We start from the raw sequence: 19,135 nt of genomic DNA, 5'->3' as shown, positions 1-19,135 counted from the left end.
ATAATTTTGGTTGGTCTTTACATTTCTCCACAACATTCTTTTCAAAATTTTTTCTGCTCATCTCTGCAAGTTTTGACATATTCATTCCTCTTTATGTAATTGTTCCACAGGTCCAGTCTATTGTTCTTCTTCCACTTGTTCCATGCATTTTCTCTCTGCAATCTAGCTGTTGCAAATTACCTATTGTACCAATCCTTTTGGAAAAGGTTCTCTCTCGATCTTTTGGGTACCCATTTCTCTACTCCCATATTATAAATGCCCAGGAAAGCTGTCCACTTTTCCTCTATGTCCTCCTTTTGAATAACTATGTTCCAATTCACTTTGCTGAAATACTTCCTAAGTTGTCCAAAGTTAGTCTTTCTGTAGTTAAGCCATTCTCTTCTGTGGTCCTCTTTCCTTATACTGAGGTTATTATCCATAACTGTGAACTGAATCAGTATATGATCACTTTTTCCTATTGGGTTTATGTATTTAAGGTATTCTACTATTTCTTGTTCCTTGGTGGAAATTAGACTGAGCCTTGAAGGTGCTTCATTTCCCCTAAATCTTGTCATCTGTAACCCACTGTCAGGAAATTTTCAACAGCCAGGTGTAGTAGCTTGTTCCCCCATGATGATGGTACAATTCTCCCAAGATAACTCTTTACAGTTAAAGTCCCCCATCATGAGTATATCGTCATTTTCCTCAAGCAGCTCTGCCAAACATGTCCTTGTGTCCTCAAGCATTTTCTTATATTCATCCTCTCTCCAAGAGTTGGAATAGGGGAGAACATAAGTCACCACAACGTTACGGCATCTTCCCATATTCTTTCTTAAGCTTATTTTCAATACTTCTGCCTGCTCCACCAAATATGTGACAGATCCACTAATAAATTCTTCCTAACTAGAAGCATCACACCTCCTCCCCGTTTATTTTTTCTATTTCTCATCCAAAGGTTGTATTTTCCTTCACCAATATTTAATATATCACCTTCATTTGCCAATTCTGTTTCAACGATTCCCATGATGTCCAGCTTCTCCTCTTTTAAATAATCTTCTAGTTCCAACACTGCCGACATTAGCCCATTTATGTTCATGCATGCTACGTTTAGTCTTCGCCTTCCACATTTACTTCCTTCCTGTACCACTTTCTCAACCTCATGTCCATGACCCTCCAAAAGAATTGTTTTTTCTCCACCTCTGAAAGTTTTCGGTTTTTTTCATTTGCTTCTTTTCTTAGTTCATTTATAGGATCTCTCTCTTCTCTGGTTCTATTTTTTTTTATCCACACTTGTTTGTATTCTTCCACCTTGGCCAATTTCCAGGAATTACTCAAGCGTTTCTTCAGCTGCCACTTGTGACCTAAACCTTATTTTCATAGGACACTGTCCACCCTCAACATATCTACCCAATCTTTTATTTTTTTTTCATCTCTCCAGTCAGCTCTTTTTTTTCTTGTAATGTTTCCACTAATTTTTCCACACATATCTTTTCCTTCTTTTTCTCTTTCAGTCCACTGAGGTGGACTCTTCCTTCAGGCCAAATACCATAACATTTTTTTTCTTATCCACAGTGTCACTCACCAAGTTTTCTTTCTGTTTTATAACTTGAACAACATTTTCTGTTAGCTTTGTGTCATTTGCCTTGATTTGTTCCTCCACAATTTTCCTAAAATCAATCTTTTTCTTCCTCTTATTCTTTCTTGCAATTTTCCTGTTTTATGTCTAACTCTTCCACTTTGCCTTCATATTCCATTGCTTGCTTTTCATATAACGTTAGTTTTTTATGTAGATCGTCGTATGCACCTTTCCACACCCCCTTTTCTGTGCTCAAAGTTTCAACCATTTTCTCCATCCTGTCAAAATCTATCCTTCATTTCCTTCATTTCAGTTTCCAGTGTGATAATTCTCCTCATCATTGCTTCCCCGACCCTTCAGTCCTCTTCTCCAAATCCCAAGAAGTCTCTGTCTCACCTTCGGGACAGTCCCCATTAGTGTAAACAACATAGTGTGAACCGAAGTAACCCCCTCTTCACGGCTCATTATAACAATTTACCTGCTTTCTACAAAACACTTTTGGAGATGGGACAGCAACGACTAAAACCAGTGTGAACTCTCACCTCTGTATTTTCACTAGGGCAGCTCTCAGCGACGTAGATGACTGGATCTTTAGGAGCGCCTGTTTGCGTTGACTTCTCTGTCCACCATAACTGTGTATGTGTATGTGTGTGTGTGTGTTGGTATGTTGTTTTAGTGTAGTTATTATTCTCTTTCCTGCAGTATTTCATGTAAAAATATAAGAACATATGACTTATAAGTGAGGAATAACAAGCTGCATGTCGCACAATCAGGCAGTGTGATCAGTGCTTGTGCGTTTGTTCTACTTTCCTGCATACTCTCATGATAAAACTATAAAGACATAATGCGAGTGCTCAGTAAGTCCAGTAGCTTAGTTTAATCTTGTGATGACATGACATGTAAAATTAAAAACTCTAACAAAAATCATGCTAATTTCAACTGATATGCAAGCTAGTTACATGGAGCATTTCAGAGACAGGAGGTATAATATTTTTGCAAGGTGGTAAGGTTCCCCCCCCCCCTCTCTCTCTCTCTCTCTCTCTCTCTCTCTCTCTCTCTCTCTCTCTCTCTCTCTCTCTCTCTCTCTCTCTGAGACATGGTAATCCCACGATTGTCTGTTACTATGATCTGAGAGGTCGGGTGACTGAGTGGCTACATTGAAAGTGATTTCAGGTGGGAGTTGCCATGGTAATGGACATTCACCTTCCATTCCACAACCTACCCAGCCACTCCCAACCACATCAGCTGTTTTACTGGACATTGAGTTCAAGGTCATGATAGAGAAGTTCATCACTTATGTACGTATACATGATACCCATGAAACTAGAGGATAAAGGTGGGTGTAGAGAGAGAGAGAGAGAGAGAGAGAGAGAGAGAGAGAGAGAGAGAGAGAGAGAGAGAGAGAGAGAGAGAGAGAGAGAGAGAGAGAGAGAGAGAGAACAGGGGAGAGGCAAGCAGCAACCAATCAGGAATTAGCCACTCATGACATCACTGCAGTGGGTGGCAGAGGGCCGAGGAGGCTAGCTAGCTACCCTCCGCAAAATAAAAAAAACTTGCATCTTTTCGTAAATATGCAATGCAGCGTGTAGACGAGAGCTTATCAGTTTACATGACTGGATGCACTTACTGGGTGTATGATTGCTTAATGCTTACAATGAACTCTACAGACACAGCCCCTGACTTTACAGAAGACCCTGGTGAAGATTGGGCAAATGTGATAGGTGACAAAAGCTGGTGTTTCCATGGAATTTGAAAGTGATGAGAAAGTGAACAATGACGTAGATTATGAAGAGTGGCTCCAACAGAGAAATAGCAAGACACCAAATACAGGGTGACCAAACTCATCCCTGTAAAGTTTCATATTTGTTTTGGCCTAATAAACCATGTGCATAGAGCAAACACCCCCCCCCACTGAAAAAAAAATAAATGAAAATCAATGCTTTCTGTCACCTTGATGTGTGATGGGAGTTTATCATTATTTGAAGGTCTCTGAGAAATTTCTGCAATTATACCTTCAATTTTCTGATTAGTATGGTGCACAATATTGGAAATCATATCAGATGTTATGAAAAAGTCCCATGCGATTCCTTCTGAATTTACTGATCTTGCGTCTCCTATCAAACATTTTACAACAGTGGATATGTTCACAGTTAGTCTACCTTCTATTATATTGGTCATGTTATGGATTTCTCTACATCTTAAATTTTATATTCCCATAGCTTGCCTGATAATACACAATTATCATTTTTACTTTCATCCAAACAACTGGTCAATGAATTAACTAACTTGTTTCTTACTAATGCCTTGCTATTTCTCTGTGGGAGCCACTCTTCATAATTAGTATGAAGAGTGGCTCCTATAGAGATACAGCAAGACATTACAAAGAAACAGGTTAGTCAATTCACTGACCAGTTGTTTAGAGATGTGAGGTCAGTAAATTCTGAAATGACATGGGACTTGTTCATAATATCTGATATGATTTCCAATTAGAAAACTGAAGGTATAATTGCAGAAATTTTTCAGAGGCATTCAAATAATGATAAACTCCCATCACACATCAGGGTAACAGAATGCATTGAACTTTTTTTTTTGGGGGGGGAGGGATTGGTGTTTGCTGTACGCACATGGTTTATTAGGCCAAAAGAAATATAAAACACTTTTCAGGGAAGAGTTTGGTCACCCTGTATTTGGTGCAGTAATGTCTGTGAATAGATTTAGATTTTTACATGCAAACTTTACTTTTGACAATGTTGATACCAGACATCAGAGATGGTTACATGAGCAGTTTACTGCAGTCAGGGAGCCTTTTAAAAATTTTAATGACCACACCTGTTCAGTGTTGGAGTCAGGTGACTTCTTGACCAGCGATGAAACTTTATATTCTTGTAAAAATCAAATAGGATTCCAGCAGTACAATAAGAGAAAACCTAAACAATATGGCCAGTTGTATAAATTTGTGAACACGGTAAGAACTCCATTCATCTTCAGTTTACTCAGGTAAACCTTCCAGAAAGCCTGCACCCCACTACATCCATGGCTCACTTCCAGCAGTGAAGGTTCTTGTAAGTCAGATACAAAATTTGTAGACCACAGTAGTGGTTTAGACAGACTGTGTAACCAGCCTAGAGTTGTTTGAGTGCCTTCAAACACAAGGTATTGCTGACACAGATACTGTATATTGCATGAGAAAAGGCATACCACCAGAGATAAAGACAGTCACTGGAAGGGAAGAGGTTACACCAAGTGTACTGGACTAAAGATAATGAGGAAATGACAGAATTATCGTGTAGTACCCATCAAAAGTAATAATAAGAAAAAAGTATTGCTTCTCAGTGCAGTCCCCCTATAATGTTAGAAATTACCAAGGATGATAGTGCAAGAAAGCCAGACATACATAAATTGTATGATTTTGCTAAGGGAGGAACTGACATAATAGATCAGAGAATAAATTTTTATACAGTGCACACTAAATCTTGCCCATGAACAGGGAATTCCCTAGCATTGTTTACAGACAAAGCTTGTTAGCCTGCATTGTTATATGAATATATAATTTAGTCAGTATAAATGTATATTTATTACACTTTTATTTGCTGAAAGAGGCTATTAACCTGCAATGTTTTATGCATATAATGTATATATACTTTATGTAAATGTATATCTATTATACTTTTCCTTGTTGACACAGGCTATTAGACTGCAATGCTATATGGATATATTGTTCAATTTATGTAAAGGTTACAGATTTATTTCCTGACAGGCTGTTAGCCTGTAATGTTATATAGGTATACATCACTTATTATAGATTTATCTGCTGACAAAAGGCTATTAACCTGCAATTTTATATAGATATATTATATAGATAATAATTATAAAGGTTTTATAACAGTTTTATTTATTGAGAAGGGAATGTCATATGTACAGCAGAGCTTCTGAATTCTATCAAACACTGCTAGTAACTTTGTGTTGATGTTTAGTTTCCACTGAGAAGGCTACTCAAATAGGAAAATTCTGTGATATATCCCAAGTTACCTGACTTTGAGTAAGTGGTGAATCAAGTCTTATTCACTGAGCTTTCCTCTTACAATGGCATGTCCTCTGCGCTCTTTGCTTATCATGGAATTCCTAGTTAGAAAAATACTGTACAGGTGTTTGTCACCCATTTGTTTGTATGCTGAACTAATGTTTGTGCCCTTGCAGACACTGACTGACAAAACTACTGTATGCAGGATTACACCTAGGGAAGCTCATGAGATCACTGGATTGTACAACAGATAAGGAATCAAGCCTTCCATCAATATGTCTATCTGCAAACAGTTGCCATTCCCCTAACTGTAATCATGGCAGCTTGAACTAGAGCAGCTCAGAAATGTCATTGTCCAGCTTATTGCAGCTAGGCACTATGATAATTTGTTTCTGCAAAACTAAGGTCTGCTTTCTTCATAAAATTAAAAATAAATATATAAAGTCTCAGTAATATATATATATATATATATATATATATTATGCAGAGAGAGAGAGAGAGAGAGAGAGAGAGAGAGAGAGAGAGAGAGAGAGAGAGAGAATGGAATAAAAAAAACAAACATTTGACTTACAACAAACATCAATTTCAAAGTTTATTTTGATATCTAAGTGGCTTCAAATCACAAATGATTCTGTAAAGTTGTACGAGCAATCATTGGCTTGATCATCTCATATGAATTTCAATTGTTTTCTTTACAATCATGAACTATACTTTTGAACTATAATTTTGTTGTTGCCTGTTTTTGCATTAAAATTCAACTATTAAATGAAACCACTTTTAAAAAGGCAGAATTTGGAGAAAGTTTTTGGTGGTACACATGTGAGTTGGGTCCCAGGCCTTGATCCTGGTAACATTTTTTCAGGGTGGCTAAGACTCATTTAATTAAGTAAGCAGGTATTCATCCAATGCAAACCCACAGTAGTATTCATAGCATCTACCTACAGATTCATAATGCTCTCTCTCTCTCTCTCTCTCTCTCTCTCTCTCTCTCTCTCTCTCTCTCTCTCTCTCTCTCTCAACATTATTGAAATAATAATAATAATAATAATAATAATAATAATAATAATAATAATAATAATAATAATAATAATAATAATAGTAATAATAGTAATAATAACAGCAACAATAGTAATAATGTGTGTGTGTGTCTGTGTGTGTTACATATTGTAAAAATACAGGGTGCAACCCTAAGCTTCCTACCTTGATGAAAGGTGAAGCCACTGCTCAGGTCGGTATATATTATCAAGCTTACATAATGATATACAGGAAAACTAAACCTACTGTGGTGTTCATGAGACATTGCTGCTAATCAAGAACATGACTGAATTTACCAGTTCAAAGGAAATCATTGCTCTCCTTGTCTCCCTGCACTCCAATGTTACATGGGCAAGCTTTATGTTATTGTTACTCATCAGCACCTGCATATTTTTGTATTGTTATGTGTCATATACCAATAAAATAATGAAATGTGCTGATTCTGAGACAGTGATTGATAATTTAATGCCAGCAACATTTCAGAAACAATAGAGAGCTGAAGAAATGGAAAGAAAATGTTTACTTTTATTTATTTATTTATCATATTTTATGCATAGTCTACTGTAACTAATTTATACTCTAGAGATGCAGCAATGTTTTTTTGAATGTGATGGTAGGTTCAGTTTTCCTAATCATCATGTGGTAGCTTGATGAAACCAGACATAATCGTGTGATGTCCAGCTTCTTCTCTTCCTCTGCATAATATCTTTCAAGGGTGCTTGCCACGATTGCTGCATGGTGTGTGTGTGTGTGTGCATGTGTGTGCGTGTATGTGCAGAATATATCCATCTGATGTGAAATGCTGATAATGATGTGGAGAAAGCAAACATGAGGAATGGTGTTAGGAAAAATCATGGCCAACATTGCATGTAACAATATGTACTACACTATAGGTAATCAGACAGAATGCGCTGTATAATATGTTGGGGTGTTTTGCCACAAGGCAATCCATAGAATATTGTTCATCCAGTGATGTTTACTCATACTTAATACACAACCACCTGGTCAGGAAGAGCAAAAATCTAAGAAAGCCACAGACAATAGGGCTAAGGCTGTTAATTTATTAAAAAAAAAAATGGGTAAGAAAAGTAGTTTTCAGCAGTGAGACCACAAGAGGAGGGGAGGAATGCAGTTAACTAGATCAGAAGATCATAGTTAGCATCAAAATCATGGTAAAAGATGGCAAGAGATGGAACGCTGTGGTGATGAGACAGAGGCTCAAGATAATCAGTTAGAGAGCAGTTGATAAGCTAAATCCTTTTAATTCCACCAACAAGAGTAGTGTGAGTGGTGTTAATTATATTAGTGGGTTGATGGTAATGGTTTTGGTAATGGTACTTAAATAGACAAATTCATGACCAAGAGTACATAAGACAGTATATAGGGAAGTGAATAAATTACATAATTTTTAATTATACAAAAAGTGCAAAGAAATGTACTGATATGTATAAGCCAATAAAAAAAAAAATTGTGATGACATCATGGGAAGGTGATTTAATAGAAAGGCTGTGATGAGAAGTGGAGATAAAATTCTGGCAACATCAAGAGACACACATGCTGATTTGCAGTGGAAAAGATCTGGACAAGCAATTAGTCATAATATCACTGGCATGATAACAGGACCCACTGCTGTGAGCACTAGTCAAGAACAGGAATGCACAGCCTGCTCCCTACACATATGTTAATATGATCCTCCTCCTTTCTCTCCCACTGGTCCTGATTCTTATATCTATGACCTCCACCATGCCATCTTCATATTGCACTTCTTCCACATATATATCATCTCGAACCATTATCAGTATTCCTCCTGCTCCTTTTCCTTATCTCATCTCCAATAGTTATATCCCTCTTCCTTAAAGCTTAAATGAATTTCCTCTTTTAACTTTGTCTCAGGCACAACACATTTGGTCTATTTTCCTTTAAGTAATCTCTCACTTCCAGTACACCTGAAAGTAACCTATCTTTGTTTGTATACATTACTCTTAATGTACTACTTCTCCCACCACATGCAATTTGTCTGTCTGATGCTGTGGTTTTTCATTTCTTGTTCCCTTTCCCAAATATACCATTTCCTTAGTCTCATATCTAGTACCCTCCAATAAAATTTCCTATTCTCGGTCTCTGTCCTTCTCTCGTTTTTTCCTTGGCTTCATTTCTCAGATCCCTCTCTTTTTCCCTTTCTTCCAAGTTCATATCTCTTTTTACCAAAATATTCTTGTATTCTGAACTTTCAGCCAGCTTCCCAGTTCTTCCTACGATCTTTTTTTTTTATGTAGAAGGGACACTGGCCAAAGCAACAAATATCCAATGGAGAGAGAGAAAAAAAAAAAAAGCCCACTGAGATGCCAGTCCCAGACAAGGGTCCAAAGCGGTAGTCAAAAGTTGAAAGACAAGTATCTTGAAACCTCCCTCTTGAAGGAATTTAAGTCATAGGGAAGGTGGAAATACAAAAGCAGGCAGGGAGTTCCACAGTTTACCAGAGAAAGGGATGAATGACTGAGAATACTGGTTAACTCTTGCATTAGAGAGGTGGACAGATTAGGGATGAGAGAAAGGAGAAAGTCTTGTGCAGCGAGGCCGCGGGAGGAGGGGAGGCATGCAGTTAGCAAGATCAGAAGAGCAGTTAGCATGAAAATAGCAGAAGATAGCTAGAGATGCAGCACTGTGGCGATGAGAAAGAGGCTGAAGACAGTCAGTTAGAGGAGAAAAGTTGATGAGATGAAAAAGTTTTGATTCCACCCTGTCTAGAAGAGCAGTATGAGTGGAACCCCCCCAGATATGTGAAGCATACTCCATACATGGATGGATAAGGCACTTGTACAGAATTAGCAGCCTGGGGGGGAGATGAGAAAAACTGGTGGAGATGTCTCAGAATGCCTAACTTCATAGAAGCTGTATTAGCTAGAGATGAGATGCAAAGTTTCCAGTTCAGATTATAAGTAAAGGACAGACTGAGGATGTTCAGTGTAGAAGAGGGGGACAGTTGAGTGTCAATGAAGAAGAGGGGATAGTTTTCTGGAAGGTTGTGTCGAGTTGATAGATGAAAGAATTGAGTTTTTTGAGGCATTGAACAATACCAAGTTTGCTCTGCTCCAAACAGAAATGTTAGAAAGATCAGAAGTCAGACATTCTGTGGCTTCCCTCTGTGAAATGTTTACTGTATTTGATGGCTCATAAGACGCACCTTTTCTCCAAAAAATAAGTCTCAGGAAATGAGCCTGCGTCCTATGAGGCAAAGGTTCAGCATTGAGGCAGTGGTTGGTGGTAAGTCTATGGCAACAGAGGCTCTACAATCAAACCCCAAACATCTTCGCACATGTAAACAAAGTGATGATTGGTACTACACCACAAAACAACTCTTTTTTTCAAGGTAACAATATATAATAGGTCATACTTACCGGTAATTAGAATGACACCAGTCATGAAGAATTTGTCTAAGTGACCGTGCACCATGCACTGCATGTACCAAAACAAACACGCCGTCGGTTACGTGCCAAACCTGTGACACGGGCAAGCTTCATTGCGTTCTTTACAGTGTGATGTCGTTACTCCTTGAGGTAAGACACTTTCATACAATTAAAATTGCACCTATCTTTTAACATTCTTATGAACAAACTTTTTTAACCCTGTAGTCCCTCACAGTCACTGCCGACACCATATGCCAGGTACATATTTACATCTCAACAGGATTGGTACATAGGCTACTAGCAAATATTAAAGTTTTTAAATGCAAAATATTGGATTCTAATAATGATCTAAATGCATGTGAGAGTCTTCAAATGTCAGGTAAAATCCTTCACTTCATATTCAGAGCTTAAATTTGCTCATTTATCTTTTTTTTTTTTCATTTCAATGTCTGCCAAAACTGGGTGTGTCTTATGAGCCCATGCGTCTAATAAGCCATCAAGTATGGTAATTATTTATTACACATGCTATAGTGTGTATGTAAAGGGGAGAATAAAGCTTTAAAAAAATACTAATATAAAATATTGCATCCTTAATCTGATATTGTGAGCTCTGAGAAGGGAAAACTCCAAGAATCAAAATCGTATGGTAGCCTCACATTCATTCATGGCATGGGAATAATATATATATATATATATATATATATATATATATATATATATATATATATATATATATATATATATATATGAAACGATGTTATTTTTCTCATTTAATAGGGTAATTAAAAAATATATGAAAAAATGCAACCTGACATGACCCCTATCTCTGAAAGCACGACACTGTACAGGTTAAGAAAAGAACAAAACCAATAAAATGTTAAGAGAGAAAACCCGAGATGAAGTTACAGAGAGAGGAGAATGATAGAAGGCATAGCAAGGCAGTTTGGAAATAAAGCTTTGTGCCAGACTCTATCAAATGCTTTTGATGTCTAAGGCAACAGCATAAGTTACATCAAAATATCTAAAAGAGGATGACCAAGACTCAGTAAGGAAAGCCATATCACCAATAGAGCAGCCACAATGGAACCCATACTGGTGATCATAAATAAGATTGTGAAGTGACAGATGTTTAAGAGGACCAACTGAGTTATTTTCCATTTTCATTATTTATGAACCAAAGTGCACTAAATTTTTATGAGCTATAAAGTTCTTTTACATGAGTTATACGTATAAGATTCATTAAATATGAAGCAATAGTTTTCCTTTTTAATGAAAATACCAAAAACTGAAGTTTAGATTTTTGCATATTGACAAGTTTTCTTGGATTTTCTTGAAAATCTGTCACAAGATACTTTGATGATTTTCTAAGAAAATTATGTGACAATTTTCATTTTTGGTTTCGATGTTGAACAAAAAAATTTTTTTTTTTGTCATCCAGACATTTCTCTAAGCTAAGAAAAAAATAAATAAATTCTGTCACTTTTTTTTTTTTTAGATATTTTAATTATCTTTCTAATGACACCAGAATCATAAAAAATTAGAGAATAAATAGCAGAGAAATATGCCTCAATAGCACAATAAGTTAGTTCAGAGATACAGGACATTAAAGCTTAAAGGGGCACTTACATGTTTTTCATCCATACATAGCTATATAATACTGTAATTTTTTGGTGCCACATATTATAATGAACATTTGAACTTCAGTTATCAAACACCTTCCTTTTCAAACAATTCAGTTTACAAACAAAATTTTTAACTCTTTATTGCTTTGGTTATGGTACCATAATTCAGTTATTATTACACACACTTTATTTCAAATATTAAAAGACAAAGCAAAAGCTGATATTTATTACTAATTTATAATTTCTATAAATATCTTCTTCATATTTATATATATGGAGGATAGACACTGAGTACAAGACAATAATGCAATCTTTGAAATAAGGTAAATGTGATCCTGATGAAAAGCCTCGATGTAAACAAACAGTTTTTTGCCACTCAGGAGTAATCCCAAAGCACCCATGGCTCTCTCAATGGCCCCCAACACTATCATTAGTGCACAACTACATTTTTCCAGTAGCTTCATTTCCTGTACAGTACAAGTTAACACAGGCTTTGTCCATCCAGACTAACCTGTATCAGCATGACCTTAACAAGTGTCTGATCTTCATTAATAGAAAGTGTCAAAATCTTTCAAGGTCTAACTTCTCTCATGACTTCTGGCACTTAGCCAAAAATATCTTTAATAATTTTGCTTCATCTTTTCCTCCTTTACTTCAAGCTGATGATACCACTGCCATCTCATCTATTTCTAAAGCTGAACTCTTCATTCAAACCTTTGGTAAGAACTTTACCTTGGATGAATCAGAGCTTGTTTGTCCCTCTTCTCCACCCTCTGACTACATGCTACCTATCAAAATTCTTTGCAATTATGTTTTCCATGCCCTTAATTGACTAAACCCTCTGAGAGCTTATGGAACTGATGGAGTCCTTTCTATTGTTCTCCGAAACTGTGCCTTCATGCTTGCACCTTACCTAGTCAAACTCTTTCAATTCTGTCTGTCAACATCTATCTTCCTTTCTTGCTGAAAGTTTGCCTACATTCAGCCTGTTCCTAAAAGAGTGATTGTTCTAATCCCTCAAACTACCCTCCTAGTGCTTTAATTTCCTGTCTATCTAAAGTTTTTGAATCTATCCTCAACAGGAAGATTCTTAAACCTCTCTCACTTCACAACCTTCTATCTGATCCCTAGTATGGGTTCTTTCAAGGCCGCTCCACTGGTGATCTTCTGGCTTTCCTTACTGAGTCTTGGTCATCCTCTTTTAGAGATTTTGGTGAAACTTTTGCTGTTTCCTTAGAAATTTCAAAAGCTTTTGATAGTCTGGCACAAAGCTTTGATTTCCAAACTTACCTCCAACAGCTTCTATCCTTCCATCTGTAACTTCATCTTAAGTTTCCTTTATGACCATTCTATTGCTGCTGTGGTAGACAGTCACTGTTTTTCTCCTAAATCTATTAACAGTAGTATTCTTCAGGCCTCTGTCACCCACTCTCTTCCTATTATTCATCAATGATCTTTTAAACCAAACTTTTTGTCCTATCCACTCCTACAATGATGATACCACCCTGCACTTTTCCTTGTCTTTTCATAGATGTCCAACCCTTCATGAAGTAAACAGTTCACACAGGGAAGCCATGTAACACCTGACTTCTGATCACTCTAAAATTTCTGTTTGGGGCAGAGCAAACTTATTATTGTTCAATGCCTCAAAAACTCAATTCCTCCATCTATCAACTCTACACAACCTTCCAGACAACTATCCCCTCTTCTTCAATGACACTCAACTGTCACTCACTTCTTCAATGAACATTCTCGGTCTGTCCTTTACTTATAACCTAAACTGGAAACTTCATGTCTCATTTCTAGCTAAAACAGCTTCTATGAAGTTGGGCATTCTGAGATGTCTCTGCCAGTTTTTCTCACCCTTCCAGCTGCTAACTCCGTACAGGAGCCTTATCCATCCATGTATGGAGTATGCTTCACATGTCTGGGGGTTTCCACTCATACCGCTTTTCTAGACAGGGTGGAATCAAAAGCTTTTCGTCTCAATGACTCTTCTCCTCTAACTGACTGTCTTCAGCCTCTTTCTCATTGCTGCAATGTTGCACCTCTTGCTATCTTCTATTGCTATTTTCATGCCAACTGCTCTTCTGATCTTACTAATTGCATGCCTCCCCTCCTCCTGCAGCCTTGCTACACAAGACTTTCTACTTTCACCCCTAGTCTGTCCACCTCTCTAATGCAAGTTAACCAGTATTCTCAATCATTCACCCCTTTCTCTGGTAAACAATGGAACTTTCTGCCTGCTTTCATATTTTCACCTTCCTATGACTTGAACTCTTTCAAGAGGGAGGTTTCAAGACACTTATCCTGTAATTTCTGACTACCACTTTCAACTCTAGGGACTGGCACCTCAGTAGGTCTTTTTTTTTTCATTATATTTTTGTTGTTCTTGATCAGTCCCCCTCCTACATAAAAAAAAAGAAAAACACTTCAAACCATTTGTTTCACTAGATTACTTTTTAATTGCTTATTCAAACTGATTTACATATGAATATGAGGAATAAACAAAAAATAAATAAAACACCCTAAAAAAAATAAATAAATAATCAAATAAAACCCAAAAAAAAACCCAGTGGGTTGGGTTTATATAAAAAAAAAAAAAAAACCCAACCCTGAGCAGCAGAGACAGAAACATAACTTGTATATGGAGTGGGAGGTGTGGCAGTTGAGGTGGCAGGAAGGACAGTGTGCAGCTGATGTGCCATGAGGCTATACACACACCCTCACATTGTTCTCTGCTCTCAGCTAATATCCAGTGTGGTTTTGCCAACACCTCACTCCTTTGGGTAAGATAAGACTTCCTTTTATGCATTACGATGAAAGAGAGCAAAAAAGTAGTGAGTGTGTGAATACTAAGTGGGTACAGAAGATAATGAAAGAGAGAATGTCAGAAGCTCCCTCCTTTTCCCTCAGCATGTACAACATATACTGAGGCTCTTCCTTGCCAGGCTGTGGGAGGAAACTTCCATACACCACCATAAAGAAAACTGGGTGGGCACAAGAGCAAATTACGTTGTTGTGCACTGCCAGGTGGAGGCGAGGGAATACAAAGAGCAAGTTATGCTGTTGCACACCGCCAGGTGGAGGTGAGGGAATACAAACATGTTAAAGTGCTATGTGTGTTATAGTCTTCCCTTCCTCCTCCTGTCTAACATGATGTCTCTAGCCAACAAGATGGCAAAGTTGATTATGTCAGTGAAATCAACCTGTGCAGACAATGTAGCAATCACTGAGGTGTGGCAGACTGTTCCTGAGGTGCATATGGTGCAGAACTTCCAGCTCTTTCACCACCTCGGAATCAATTGTACGGAAAGAGGAGTGACACCTGTTCTGCCACTCTATTCTCAGCCCTTCATACCTTCCTGTCAGCATCCCCACTGGAGAGGAGGCCCTGTAGGTAAGGTTTATGCCCCCCCCCCCTCCCCAGCTTCCATTCCAACAACACAGCTTCATTCATCCTGTGTGTTGCCTACCACCTCCCACATGCTGCCACAGCACAGTTGCTCACTGATCACATCACTGACACTGCTGATGCTCTGAGGATGAGGTATCCTGCTGCCAAGCTGGTATCTTTGGGTTCTTCAATCATTTGGATATTAGCAATATTCAGGTCAGGACTCATTAACTCATGCTTGACTCAGCCATGAGGGAGTTTGGACAGTAGGTGACACAACACCTGTGGACCAAGGTGTTGGAGGATGTCCACATCAAATGGAGCAACTACATCACCAGCATCAAGGAAGCTTTCCACTGCTACTTCCCACCTAAGAGCATCATCTGATGCCCCACATCATGCAACTCATACATCAGAGGAACTCAGCATTATACTCTTGCCCTGTCCTATATAGGAAAGTGAGGAACAGAGTTGTTTGAGATTAAGGCTGCTGAGGCAAGCTATTACCCAAAGTACAACACCTTAAGCTTGCCAACAACAGGAAGTGGTACTCTAGGATCAAAGCTTTGTGTTGTTTACTAAAGCATTCCTCATCTCTTCCTTACACCTCCCTCCTTCCCCCCTAATCTTGCAGCCAAGACAATTTGCTGCTATGTGTCAAACTTTCACCCCCCTCCATACCACTCCTCTTCCAGCCAATCTCTTTGTTCCTTACCCATCCTCACTGTCCAGGTAGTGGATGTATTCAGGAAGATACTCAAATTTAAACCACACCCACTGACCTTCCCATCAAAATTTATAAGGAATGTGCTCCTGAGCTAGCCACAGCCCTGTACTCCATCATTAATGCCTCTCTCTCTCTCAACACTCCTGCCCTGTGAGCTGGAGAACATCTTATGTCATCCCCATCCCTAAAACTCCCAGTCCAGTCACTCAATGACCTCAGGCCAGTCACCATCACCACCTTTCCCAGCCTTACTTGTGAAGATTTTGTGTTCAACTGGGCTTACACCAAAATTAGTAACTCTCTTGACAATGAACAGTTTGGAAACACCAAAGCCATGTCCACCTCTAACTATCATATAAGCTTCCCTAAATTCATCCAGAGCCACCTGGACAAATGAAACACCTCACTAGCTGTTGCTTTTGTGGACTTCTGAAAAGCTTTTGAGCTTGTTGACCACACTGCTGTCATAAACAAAGCCATCAGTCTGGGTCTCCCTCACAACCTGTTGGTGTGGCTTGCCAACTTCCTCACAGGGAGGTGATAGGCCACCCACTATCAGGGATCTGCCTCCACTTTCAAACAGCTGACATATGGAGTCCCTCAGAGCACCAACATGGATCCACCATACTTCTTCATGCTCACCAATGATGCTCTCACCCACACACCCACATTGCTGGAAGTATGTGGGCAACTGTACCATGGGCATCCCTGTGAGCAATAACAGCCCAGACTACACCATTGTAGACAACCCTGGCACAGCTGTAGGCATGGACTGAGAAGAACAGGATGACCATCAACCACAGCAAGACTGTGGTGATGCATGTCTGTACCTCCTCAGTGGCAGTACCTCCTCCTCAGCTGTCAGTGGGCCCCCATCCTCTCCAGGTGGTCCAGTAGGCCAAGTTGCTCAAGTGTCATGGTGGACAACCAGCTGACCTTGAAGCAGCATGTCTCCACCACAGTTAGGTCAGCTTCCTACAAGCTCTACATGCTGTGCAGACTCAGGTCCCTGGGGATGCCAGCAGATGAGCTGAGGGGGGGTGTACCTCACATTCATCCTCCCCAAACTCATGCACGCCTCCCCAGCACGGTCCTCATCTCTCACTCACATTCAGCAACACCAGCTGGAGAGTGTACAGAACAGGGTGTACAGGGTCATCCTTGGCCCTGCCTACACAAGCTATGAGGATGCCCTAACCATGCTGGGTCTGCCCATGCTGTCTGCCAGACACTGAGAAGCCCTGGAGAAGTTTGGGAGGGTCCTGCTGCGCTACCTACGCCATCATGCCATTGTCTGACACGCTTTGCCCAGTCCAAGGTACACAGCACCACAACCTGAAAACACCCCTAAAGGCATTGTGCACAGACGAGTACTGCCTCAATGCAGTTCCCACCATGGTGTGCACCATTAACAGTTAACCTTTCTCTAGATTAACCTTAGTTTTAGTGTTAAGCTCTTCCCCCTCAAACCCACTGTATATTTTCAGTGTAACAACTGCTATATCAATAAACTATTTATTATTATTATTATTATTATTATTATTATTATTATTATTATTATTATTACTACTGCTATTACATCCAACTTTGGACTAAAAATAAGGATGGAGAAAATAGGAGGGAACAGAGAAGGGATTAATGTCAGCTTGATTCAATTCTCTTAAAGTATAGATGAGCAAATAAATTACATATGGTCTCCCTGAGAGTTTAATGATGACTAAAATAATATACAACACAACACCAGTCTCACCTTTTCAGCCTTCTTATCAGATCGTTCAAGAGCTGTGAGAGCATCTTTCAAGGCTTTAGAAACCTCCTGAGGGCTCTTTGGGCTCTTGCGAAAGAGGGACATCTTAGTAGTCTTGCACTGCCTTACAACACCATTACCTAGAAACAGCAAACACATTAATCTTATAAACTCTGAAAGTAAACCTAATACATAAAATAGGATTGTTAAATTGAATTTCTGCTTTTGCAATAACTCCTAAGTTCTTGTGACTTTACAACACACCTGTCAATTTTCCAGCTGCTAATACAGCTCTCTCAACATTATGGTTTCAATATACACTATTTCACTTAGCTATAGATTATCCTGTGAAAACTTTTTTTTTTTTTATCCAAATATTAGCCTTGCTTTATGTACTGATTTATACTAGCTGGCTAAATCCACCACCATCATATGGGCCCAACCATGTGACTAGTAAAATTTCTCTATCTCACAGTAACCACAGAAGTGCACAATCCTTGTATCTATCTCATTGCTATCAGTAGAAACTTATTCTTGAGGTTTATTTTTTATACTAATCTTCACCATACTCTCTAAGAGAGCACCTAAGTCACCTGTGTGTTCTGTCTGGAGGATCCAAGGAAGCTAATATAAACACCTGCTTTGGCTCTAAAGGCCATTCAATTTTTATTTTTAATATTTTACATAGATTTAAAGTATTTTAGTTTTCAATACAGGGGCATTTATCATGCATTTTTTTTTCCATTTATAAAAGGAAGTAGGGAAGAAATCAGTAAATTTCTAACATCCACAGGTGTCCATTACCTAACCCACATAAGCTGAGAGAAAACTATACAACTTCACATTACTACATAATATCTAATTAAATAATATTCTAATTTTAAGCATTTATAGACAAAATGTCAAAAATGTATCCAAGATATAATAAAATATTTGTGGAGAGAGTATTTTTCTTTCCCAATCATACTTAAATCTTCACTCAAGAACTAAACAAAAATATAACCACTATACTGTCATCATCATCAGCAGCAGCAGACAGCTTCACAAGAAGAGACTGCAACTTCCAATATTATAGACCCATATTTTTCTGCTGCAGATCAGAATAGCATCAAACACTGTTAAAAATGTGTTATATTGTGTTGCAGTTCAACAACTACACTGTCCCACATGGCAGTTCAAGTCACCATAACGCCAGGCAATACATTGCTTGTCCACTAAAACCCTGATATAACAAATTAACTGGGATGAAAACTTTGTTATATCTGAAAATTCATTTCAACAAGGCCTTTTAGCAAACGCAATGTAACTTTATGAGGAAAACTGTTCTGTTCAATACATAATAGTCATTCATGATACTGGAGGATAGAACAGGAATGAGCTAACTGAGGAAATACCTTTGGTCTTCATCTTTAATTTGGTATAGTGCGTGAAAGAAACAAGTGTTCATACTGAAGCACTACCTTCACATCTCACCTTGCATTGAGGTGAACTTTCTGCTCCCTATATTCTTACTTCTCATCTATGAGTGACTATCAAACTCATTAGTTGTGCTGGCGACATTATCAGCATCCTCCACTACTTTACTCACAGTTGATTATTATCATCAAACACATGAGACAGAATG

General features: G+C 38.4%; 1 protein-coding gene across 2 annotated transcripts in view; it reads right to left on the bottom strand.

The window, feature by feature from the left end:
- The window catches only part of LOC135102760 (protein Mo25-like), a 207,177-nt gene that overhangs the window by 164,942 nt on the left and 23,100 nt on the right, over positions 1 to 19,135 (bottom strand). The window contains exon 2 of one of the 2 annotated variants that reach the window (XM_064008278.1): positions 17,515 to 17,651. The exons of the other annotated variant lie outside the window; for it this stretch is intronic. Coding sequence (XP_063864348.1) covers positions 17,515 to 17,616 — 102 coding nt within the window. The 5' untranslated portion in view covers positions 17,617 to 17,651. The remainder of the gene's footprint in view (positions 1 to 17,514; positions 17,652 to 19,135) is intronic. 2 annotated transcript variants of the gene reach the window in all.

This window comes from Scylla paramamosain, chromosome 8, assembly GCF_035594125.1.
Source record: "Scylla paramamosain isolate STU-SP2022 chromosome 8, ASM3559412v1, whole genome shotgun sequence".
Taxonomy (NCBI): domain Eukaryota; kingdom Metazoa; phylum Arthropoda; class Malacostraca; order Decapoda; family Portunidae; genus Scylla; species Scylla paramamosain.
Note: the sequence above shows the minus strand (reverse complement) of the source record. Positions and strands in the feature narration are given on the sequence as shown.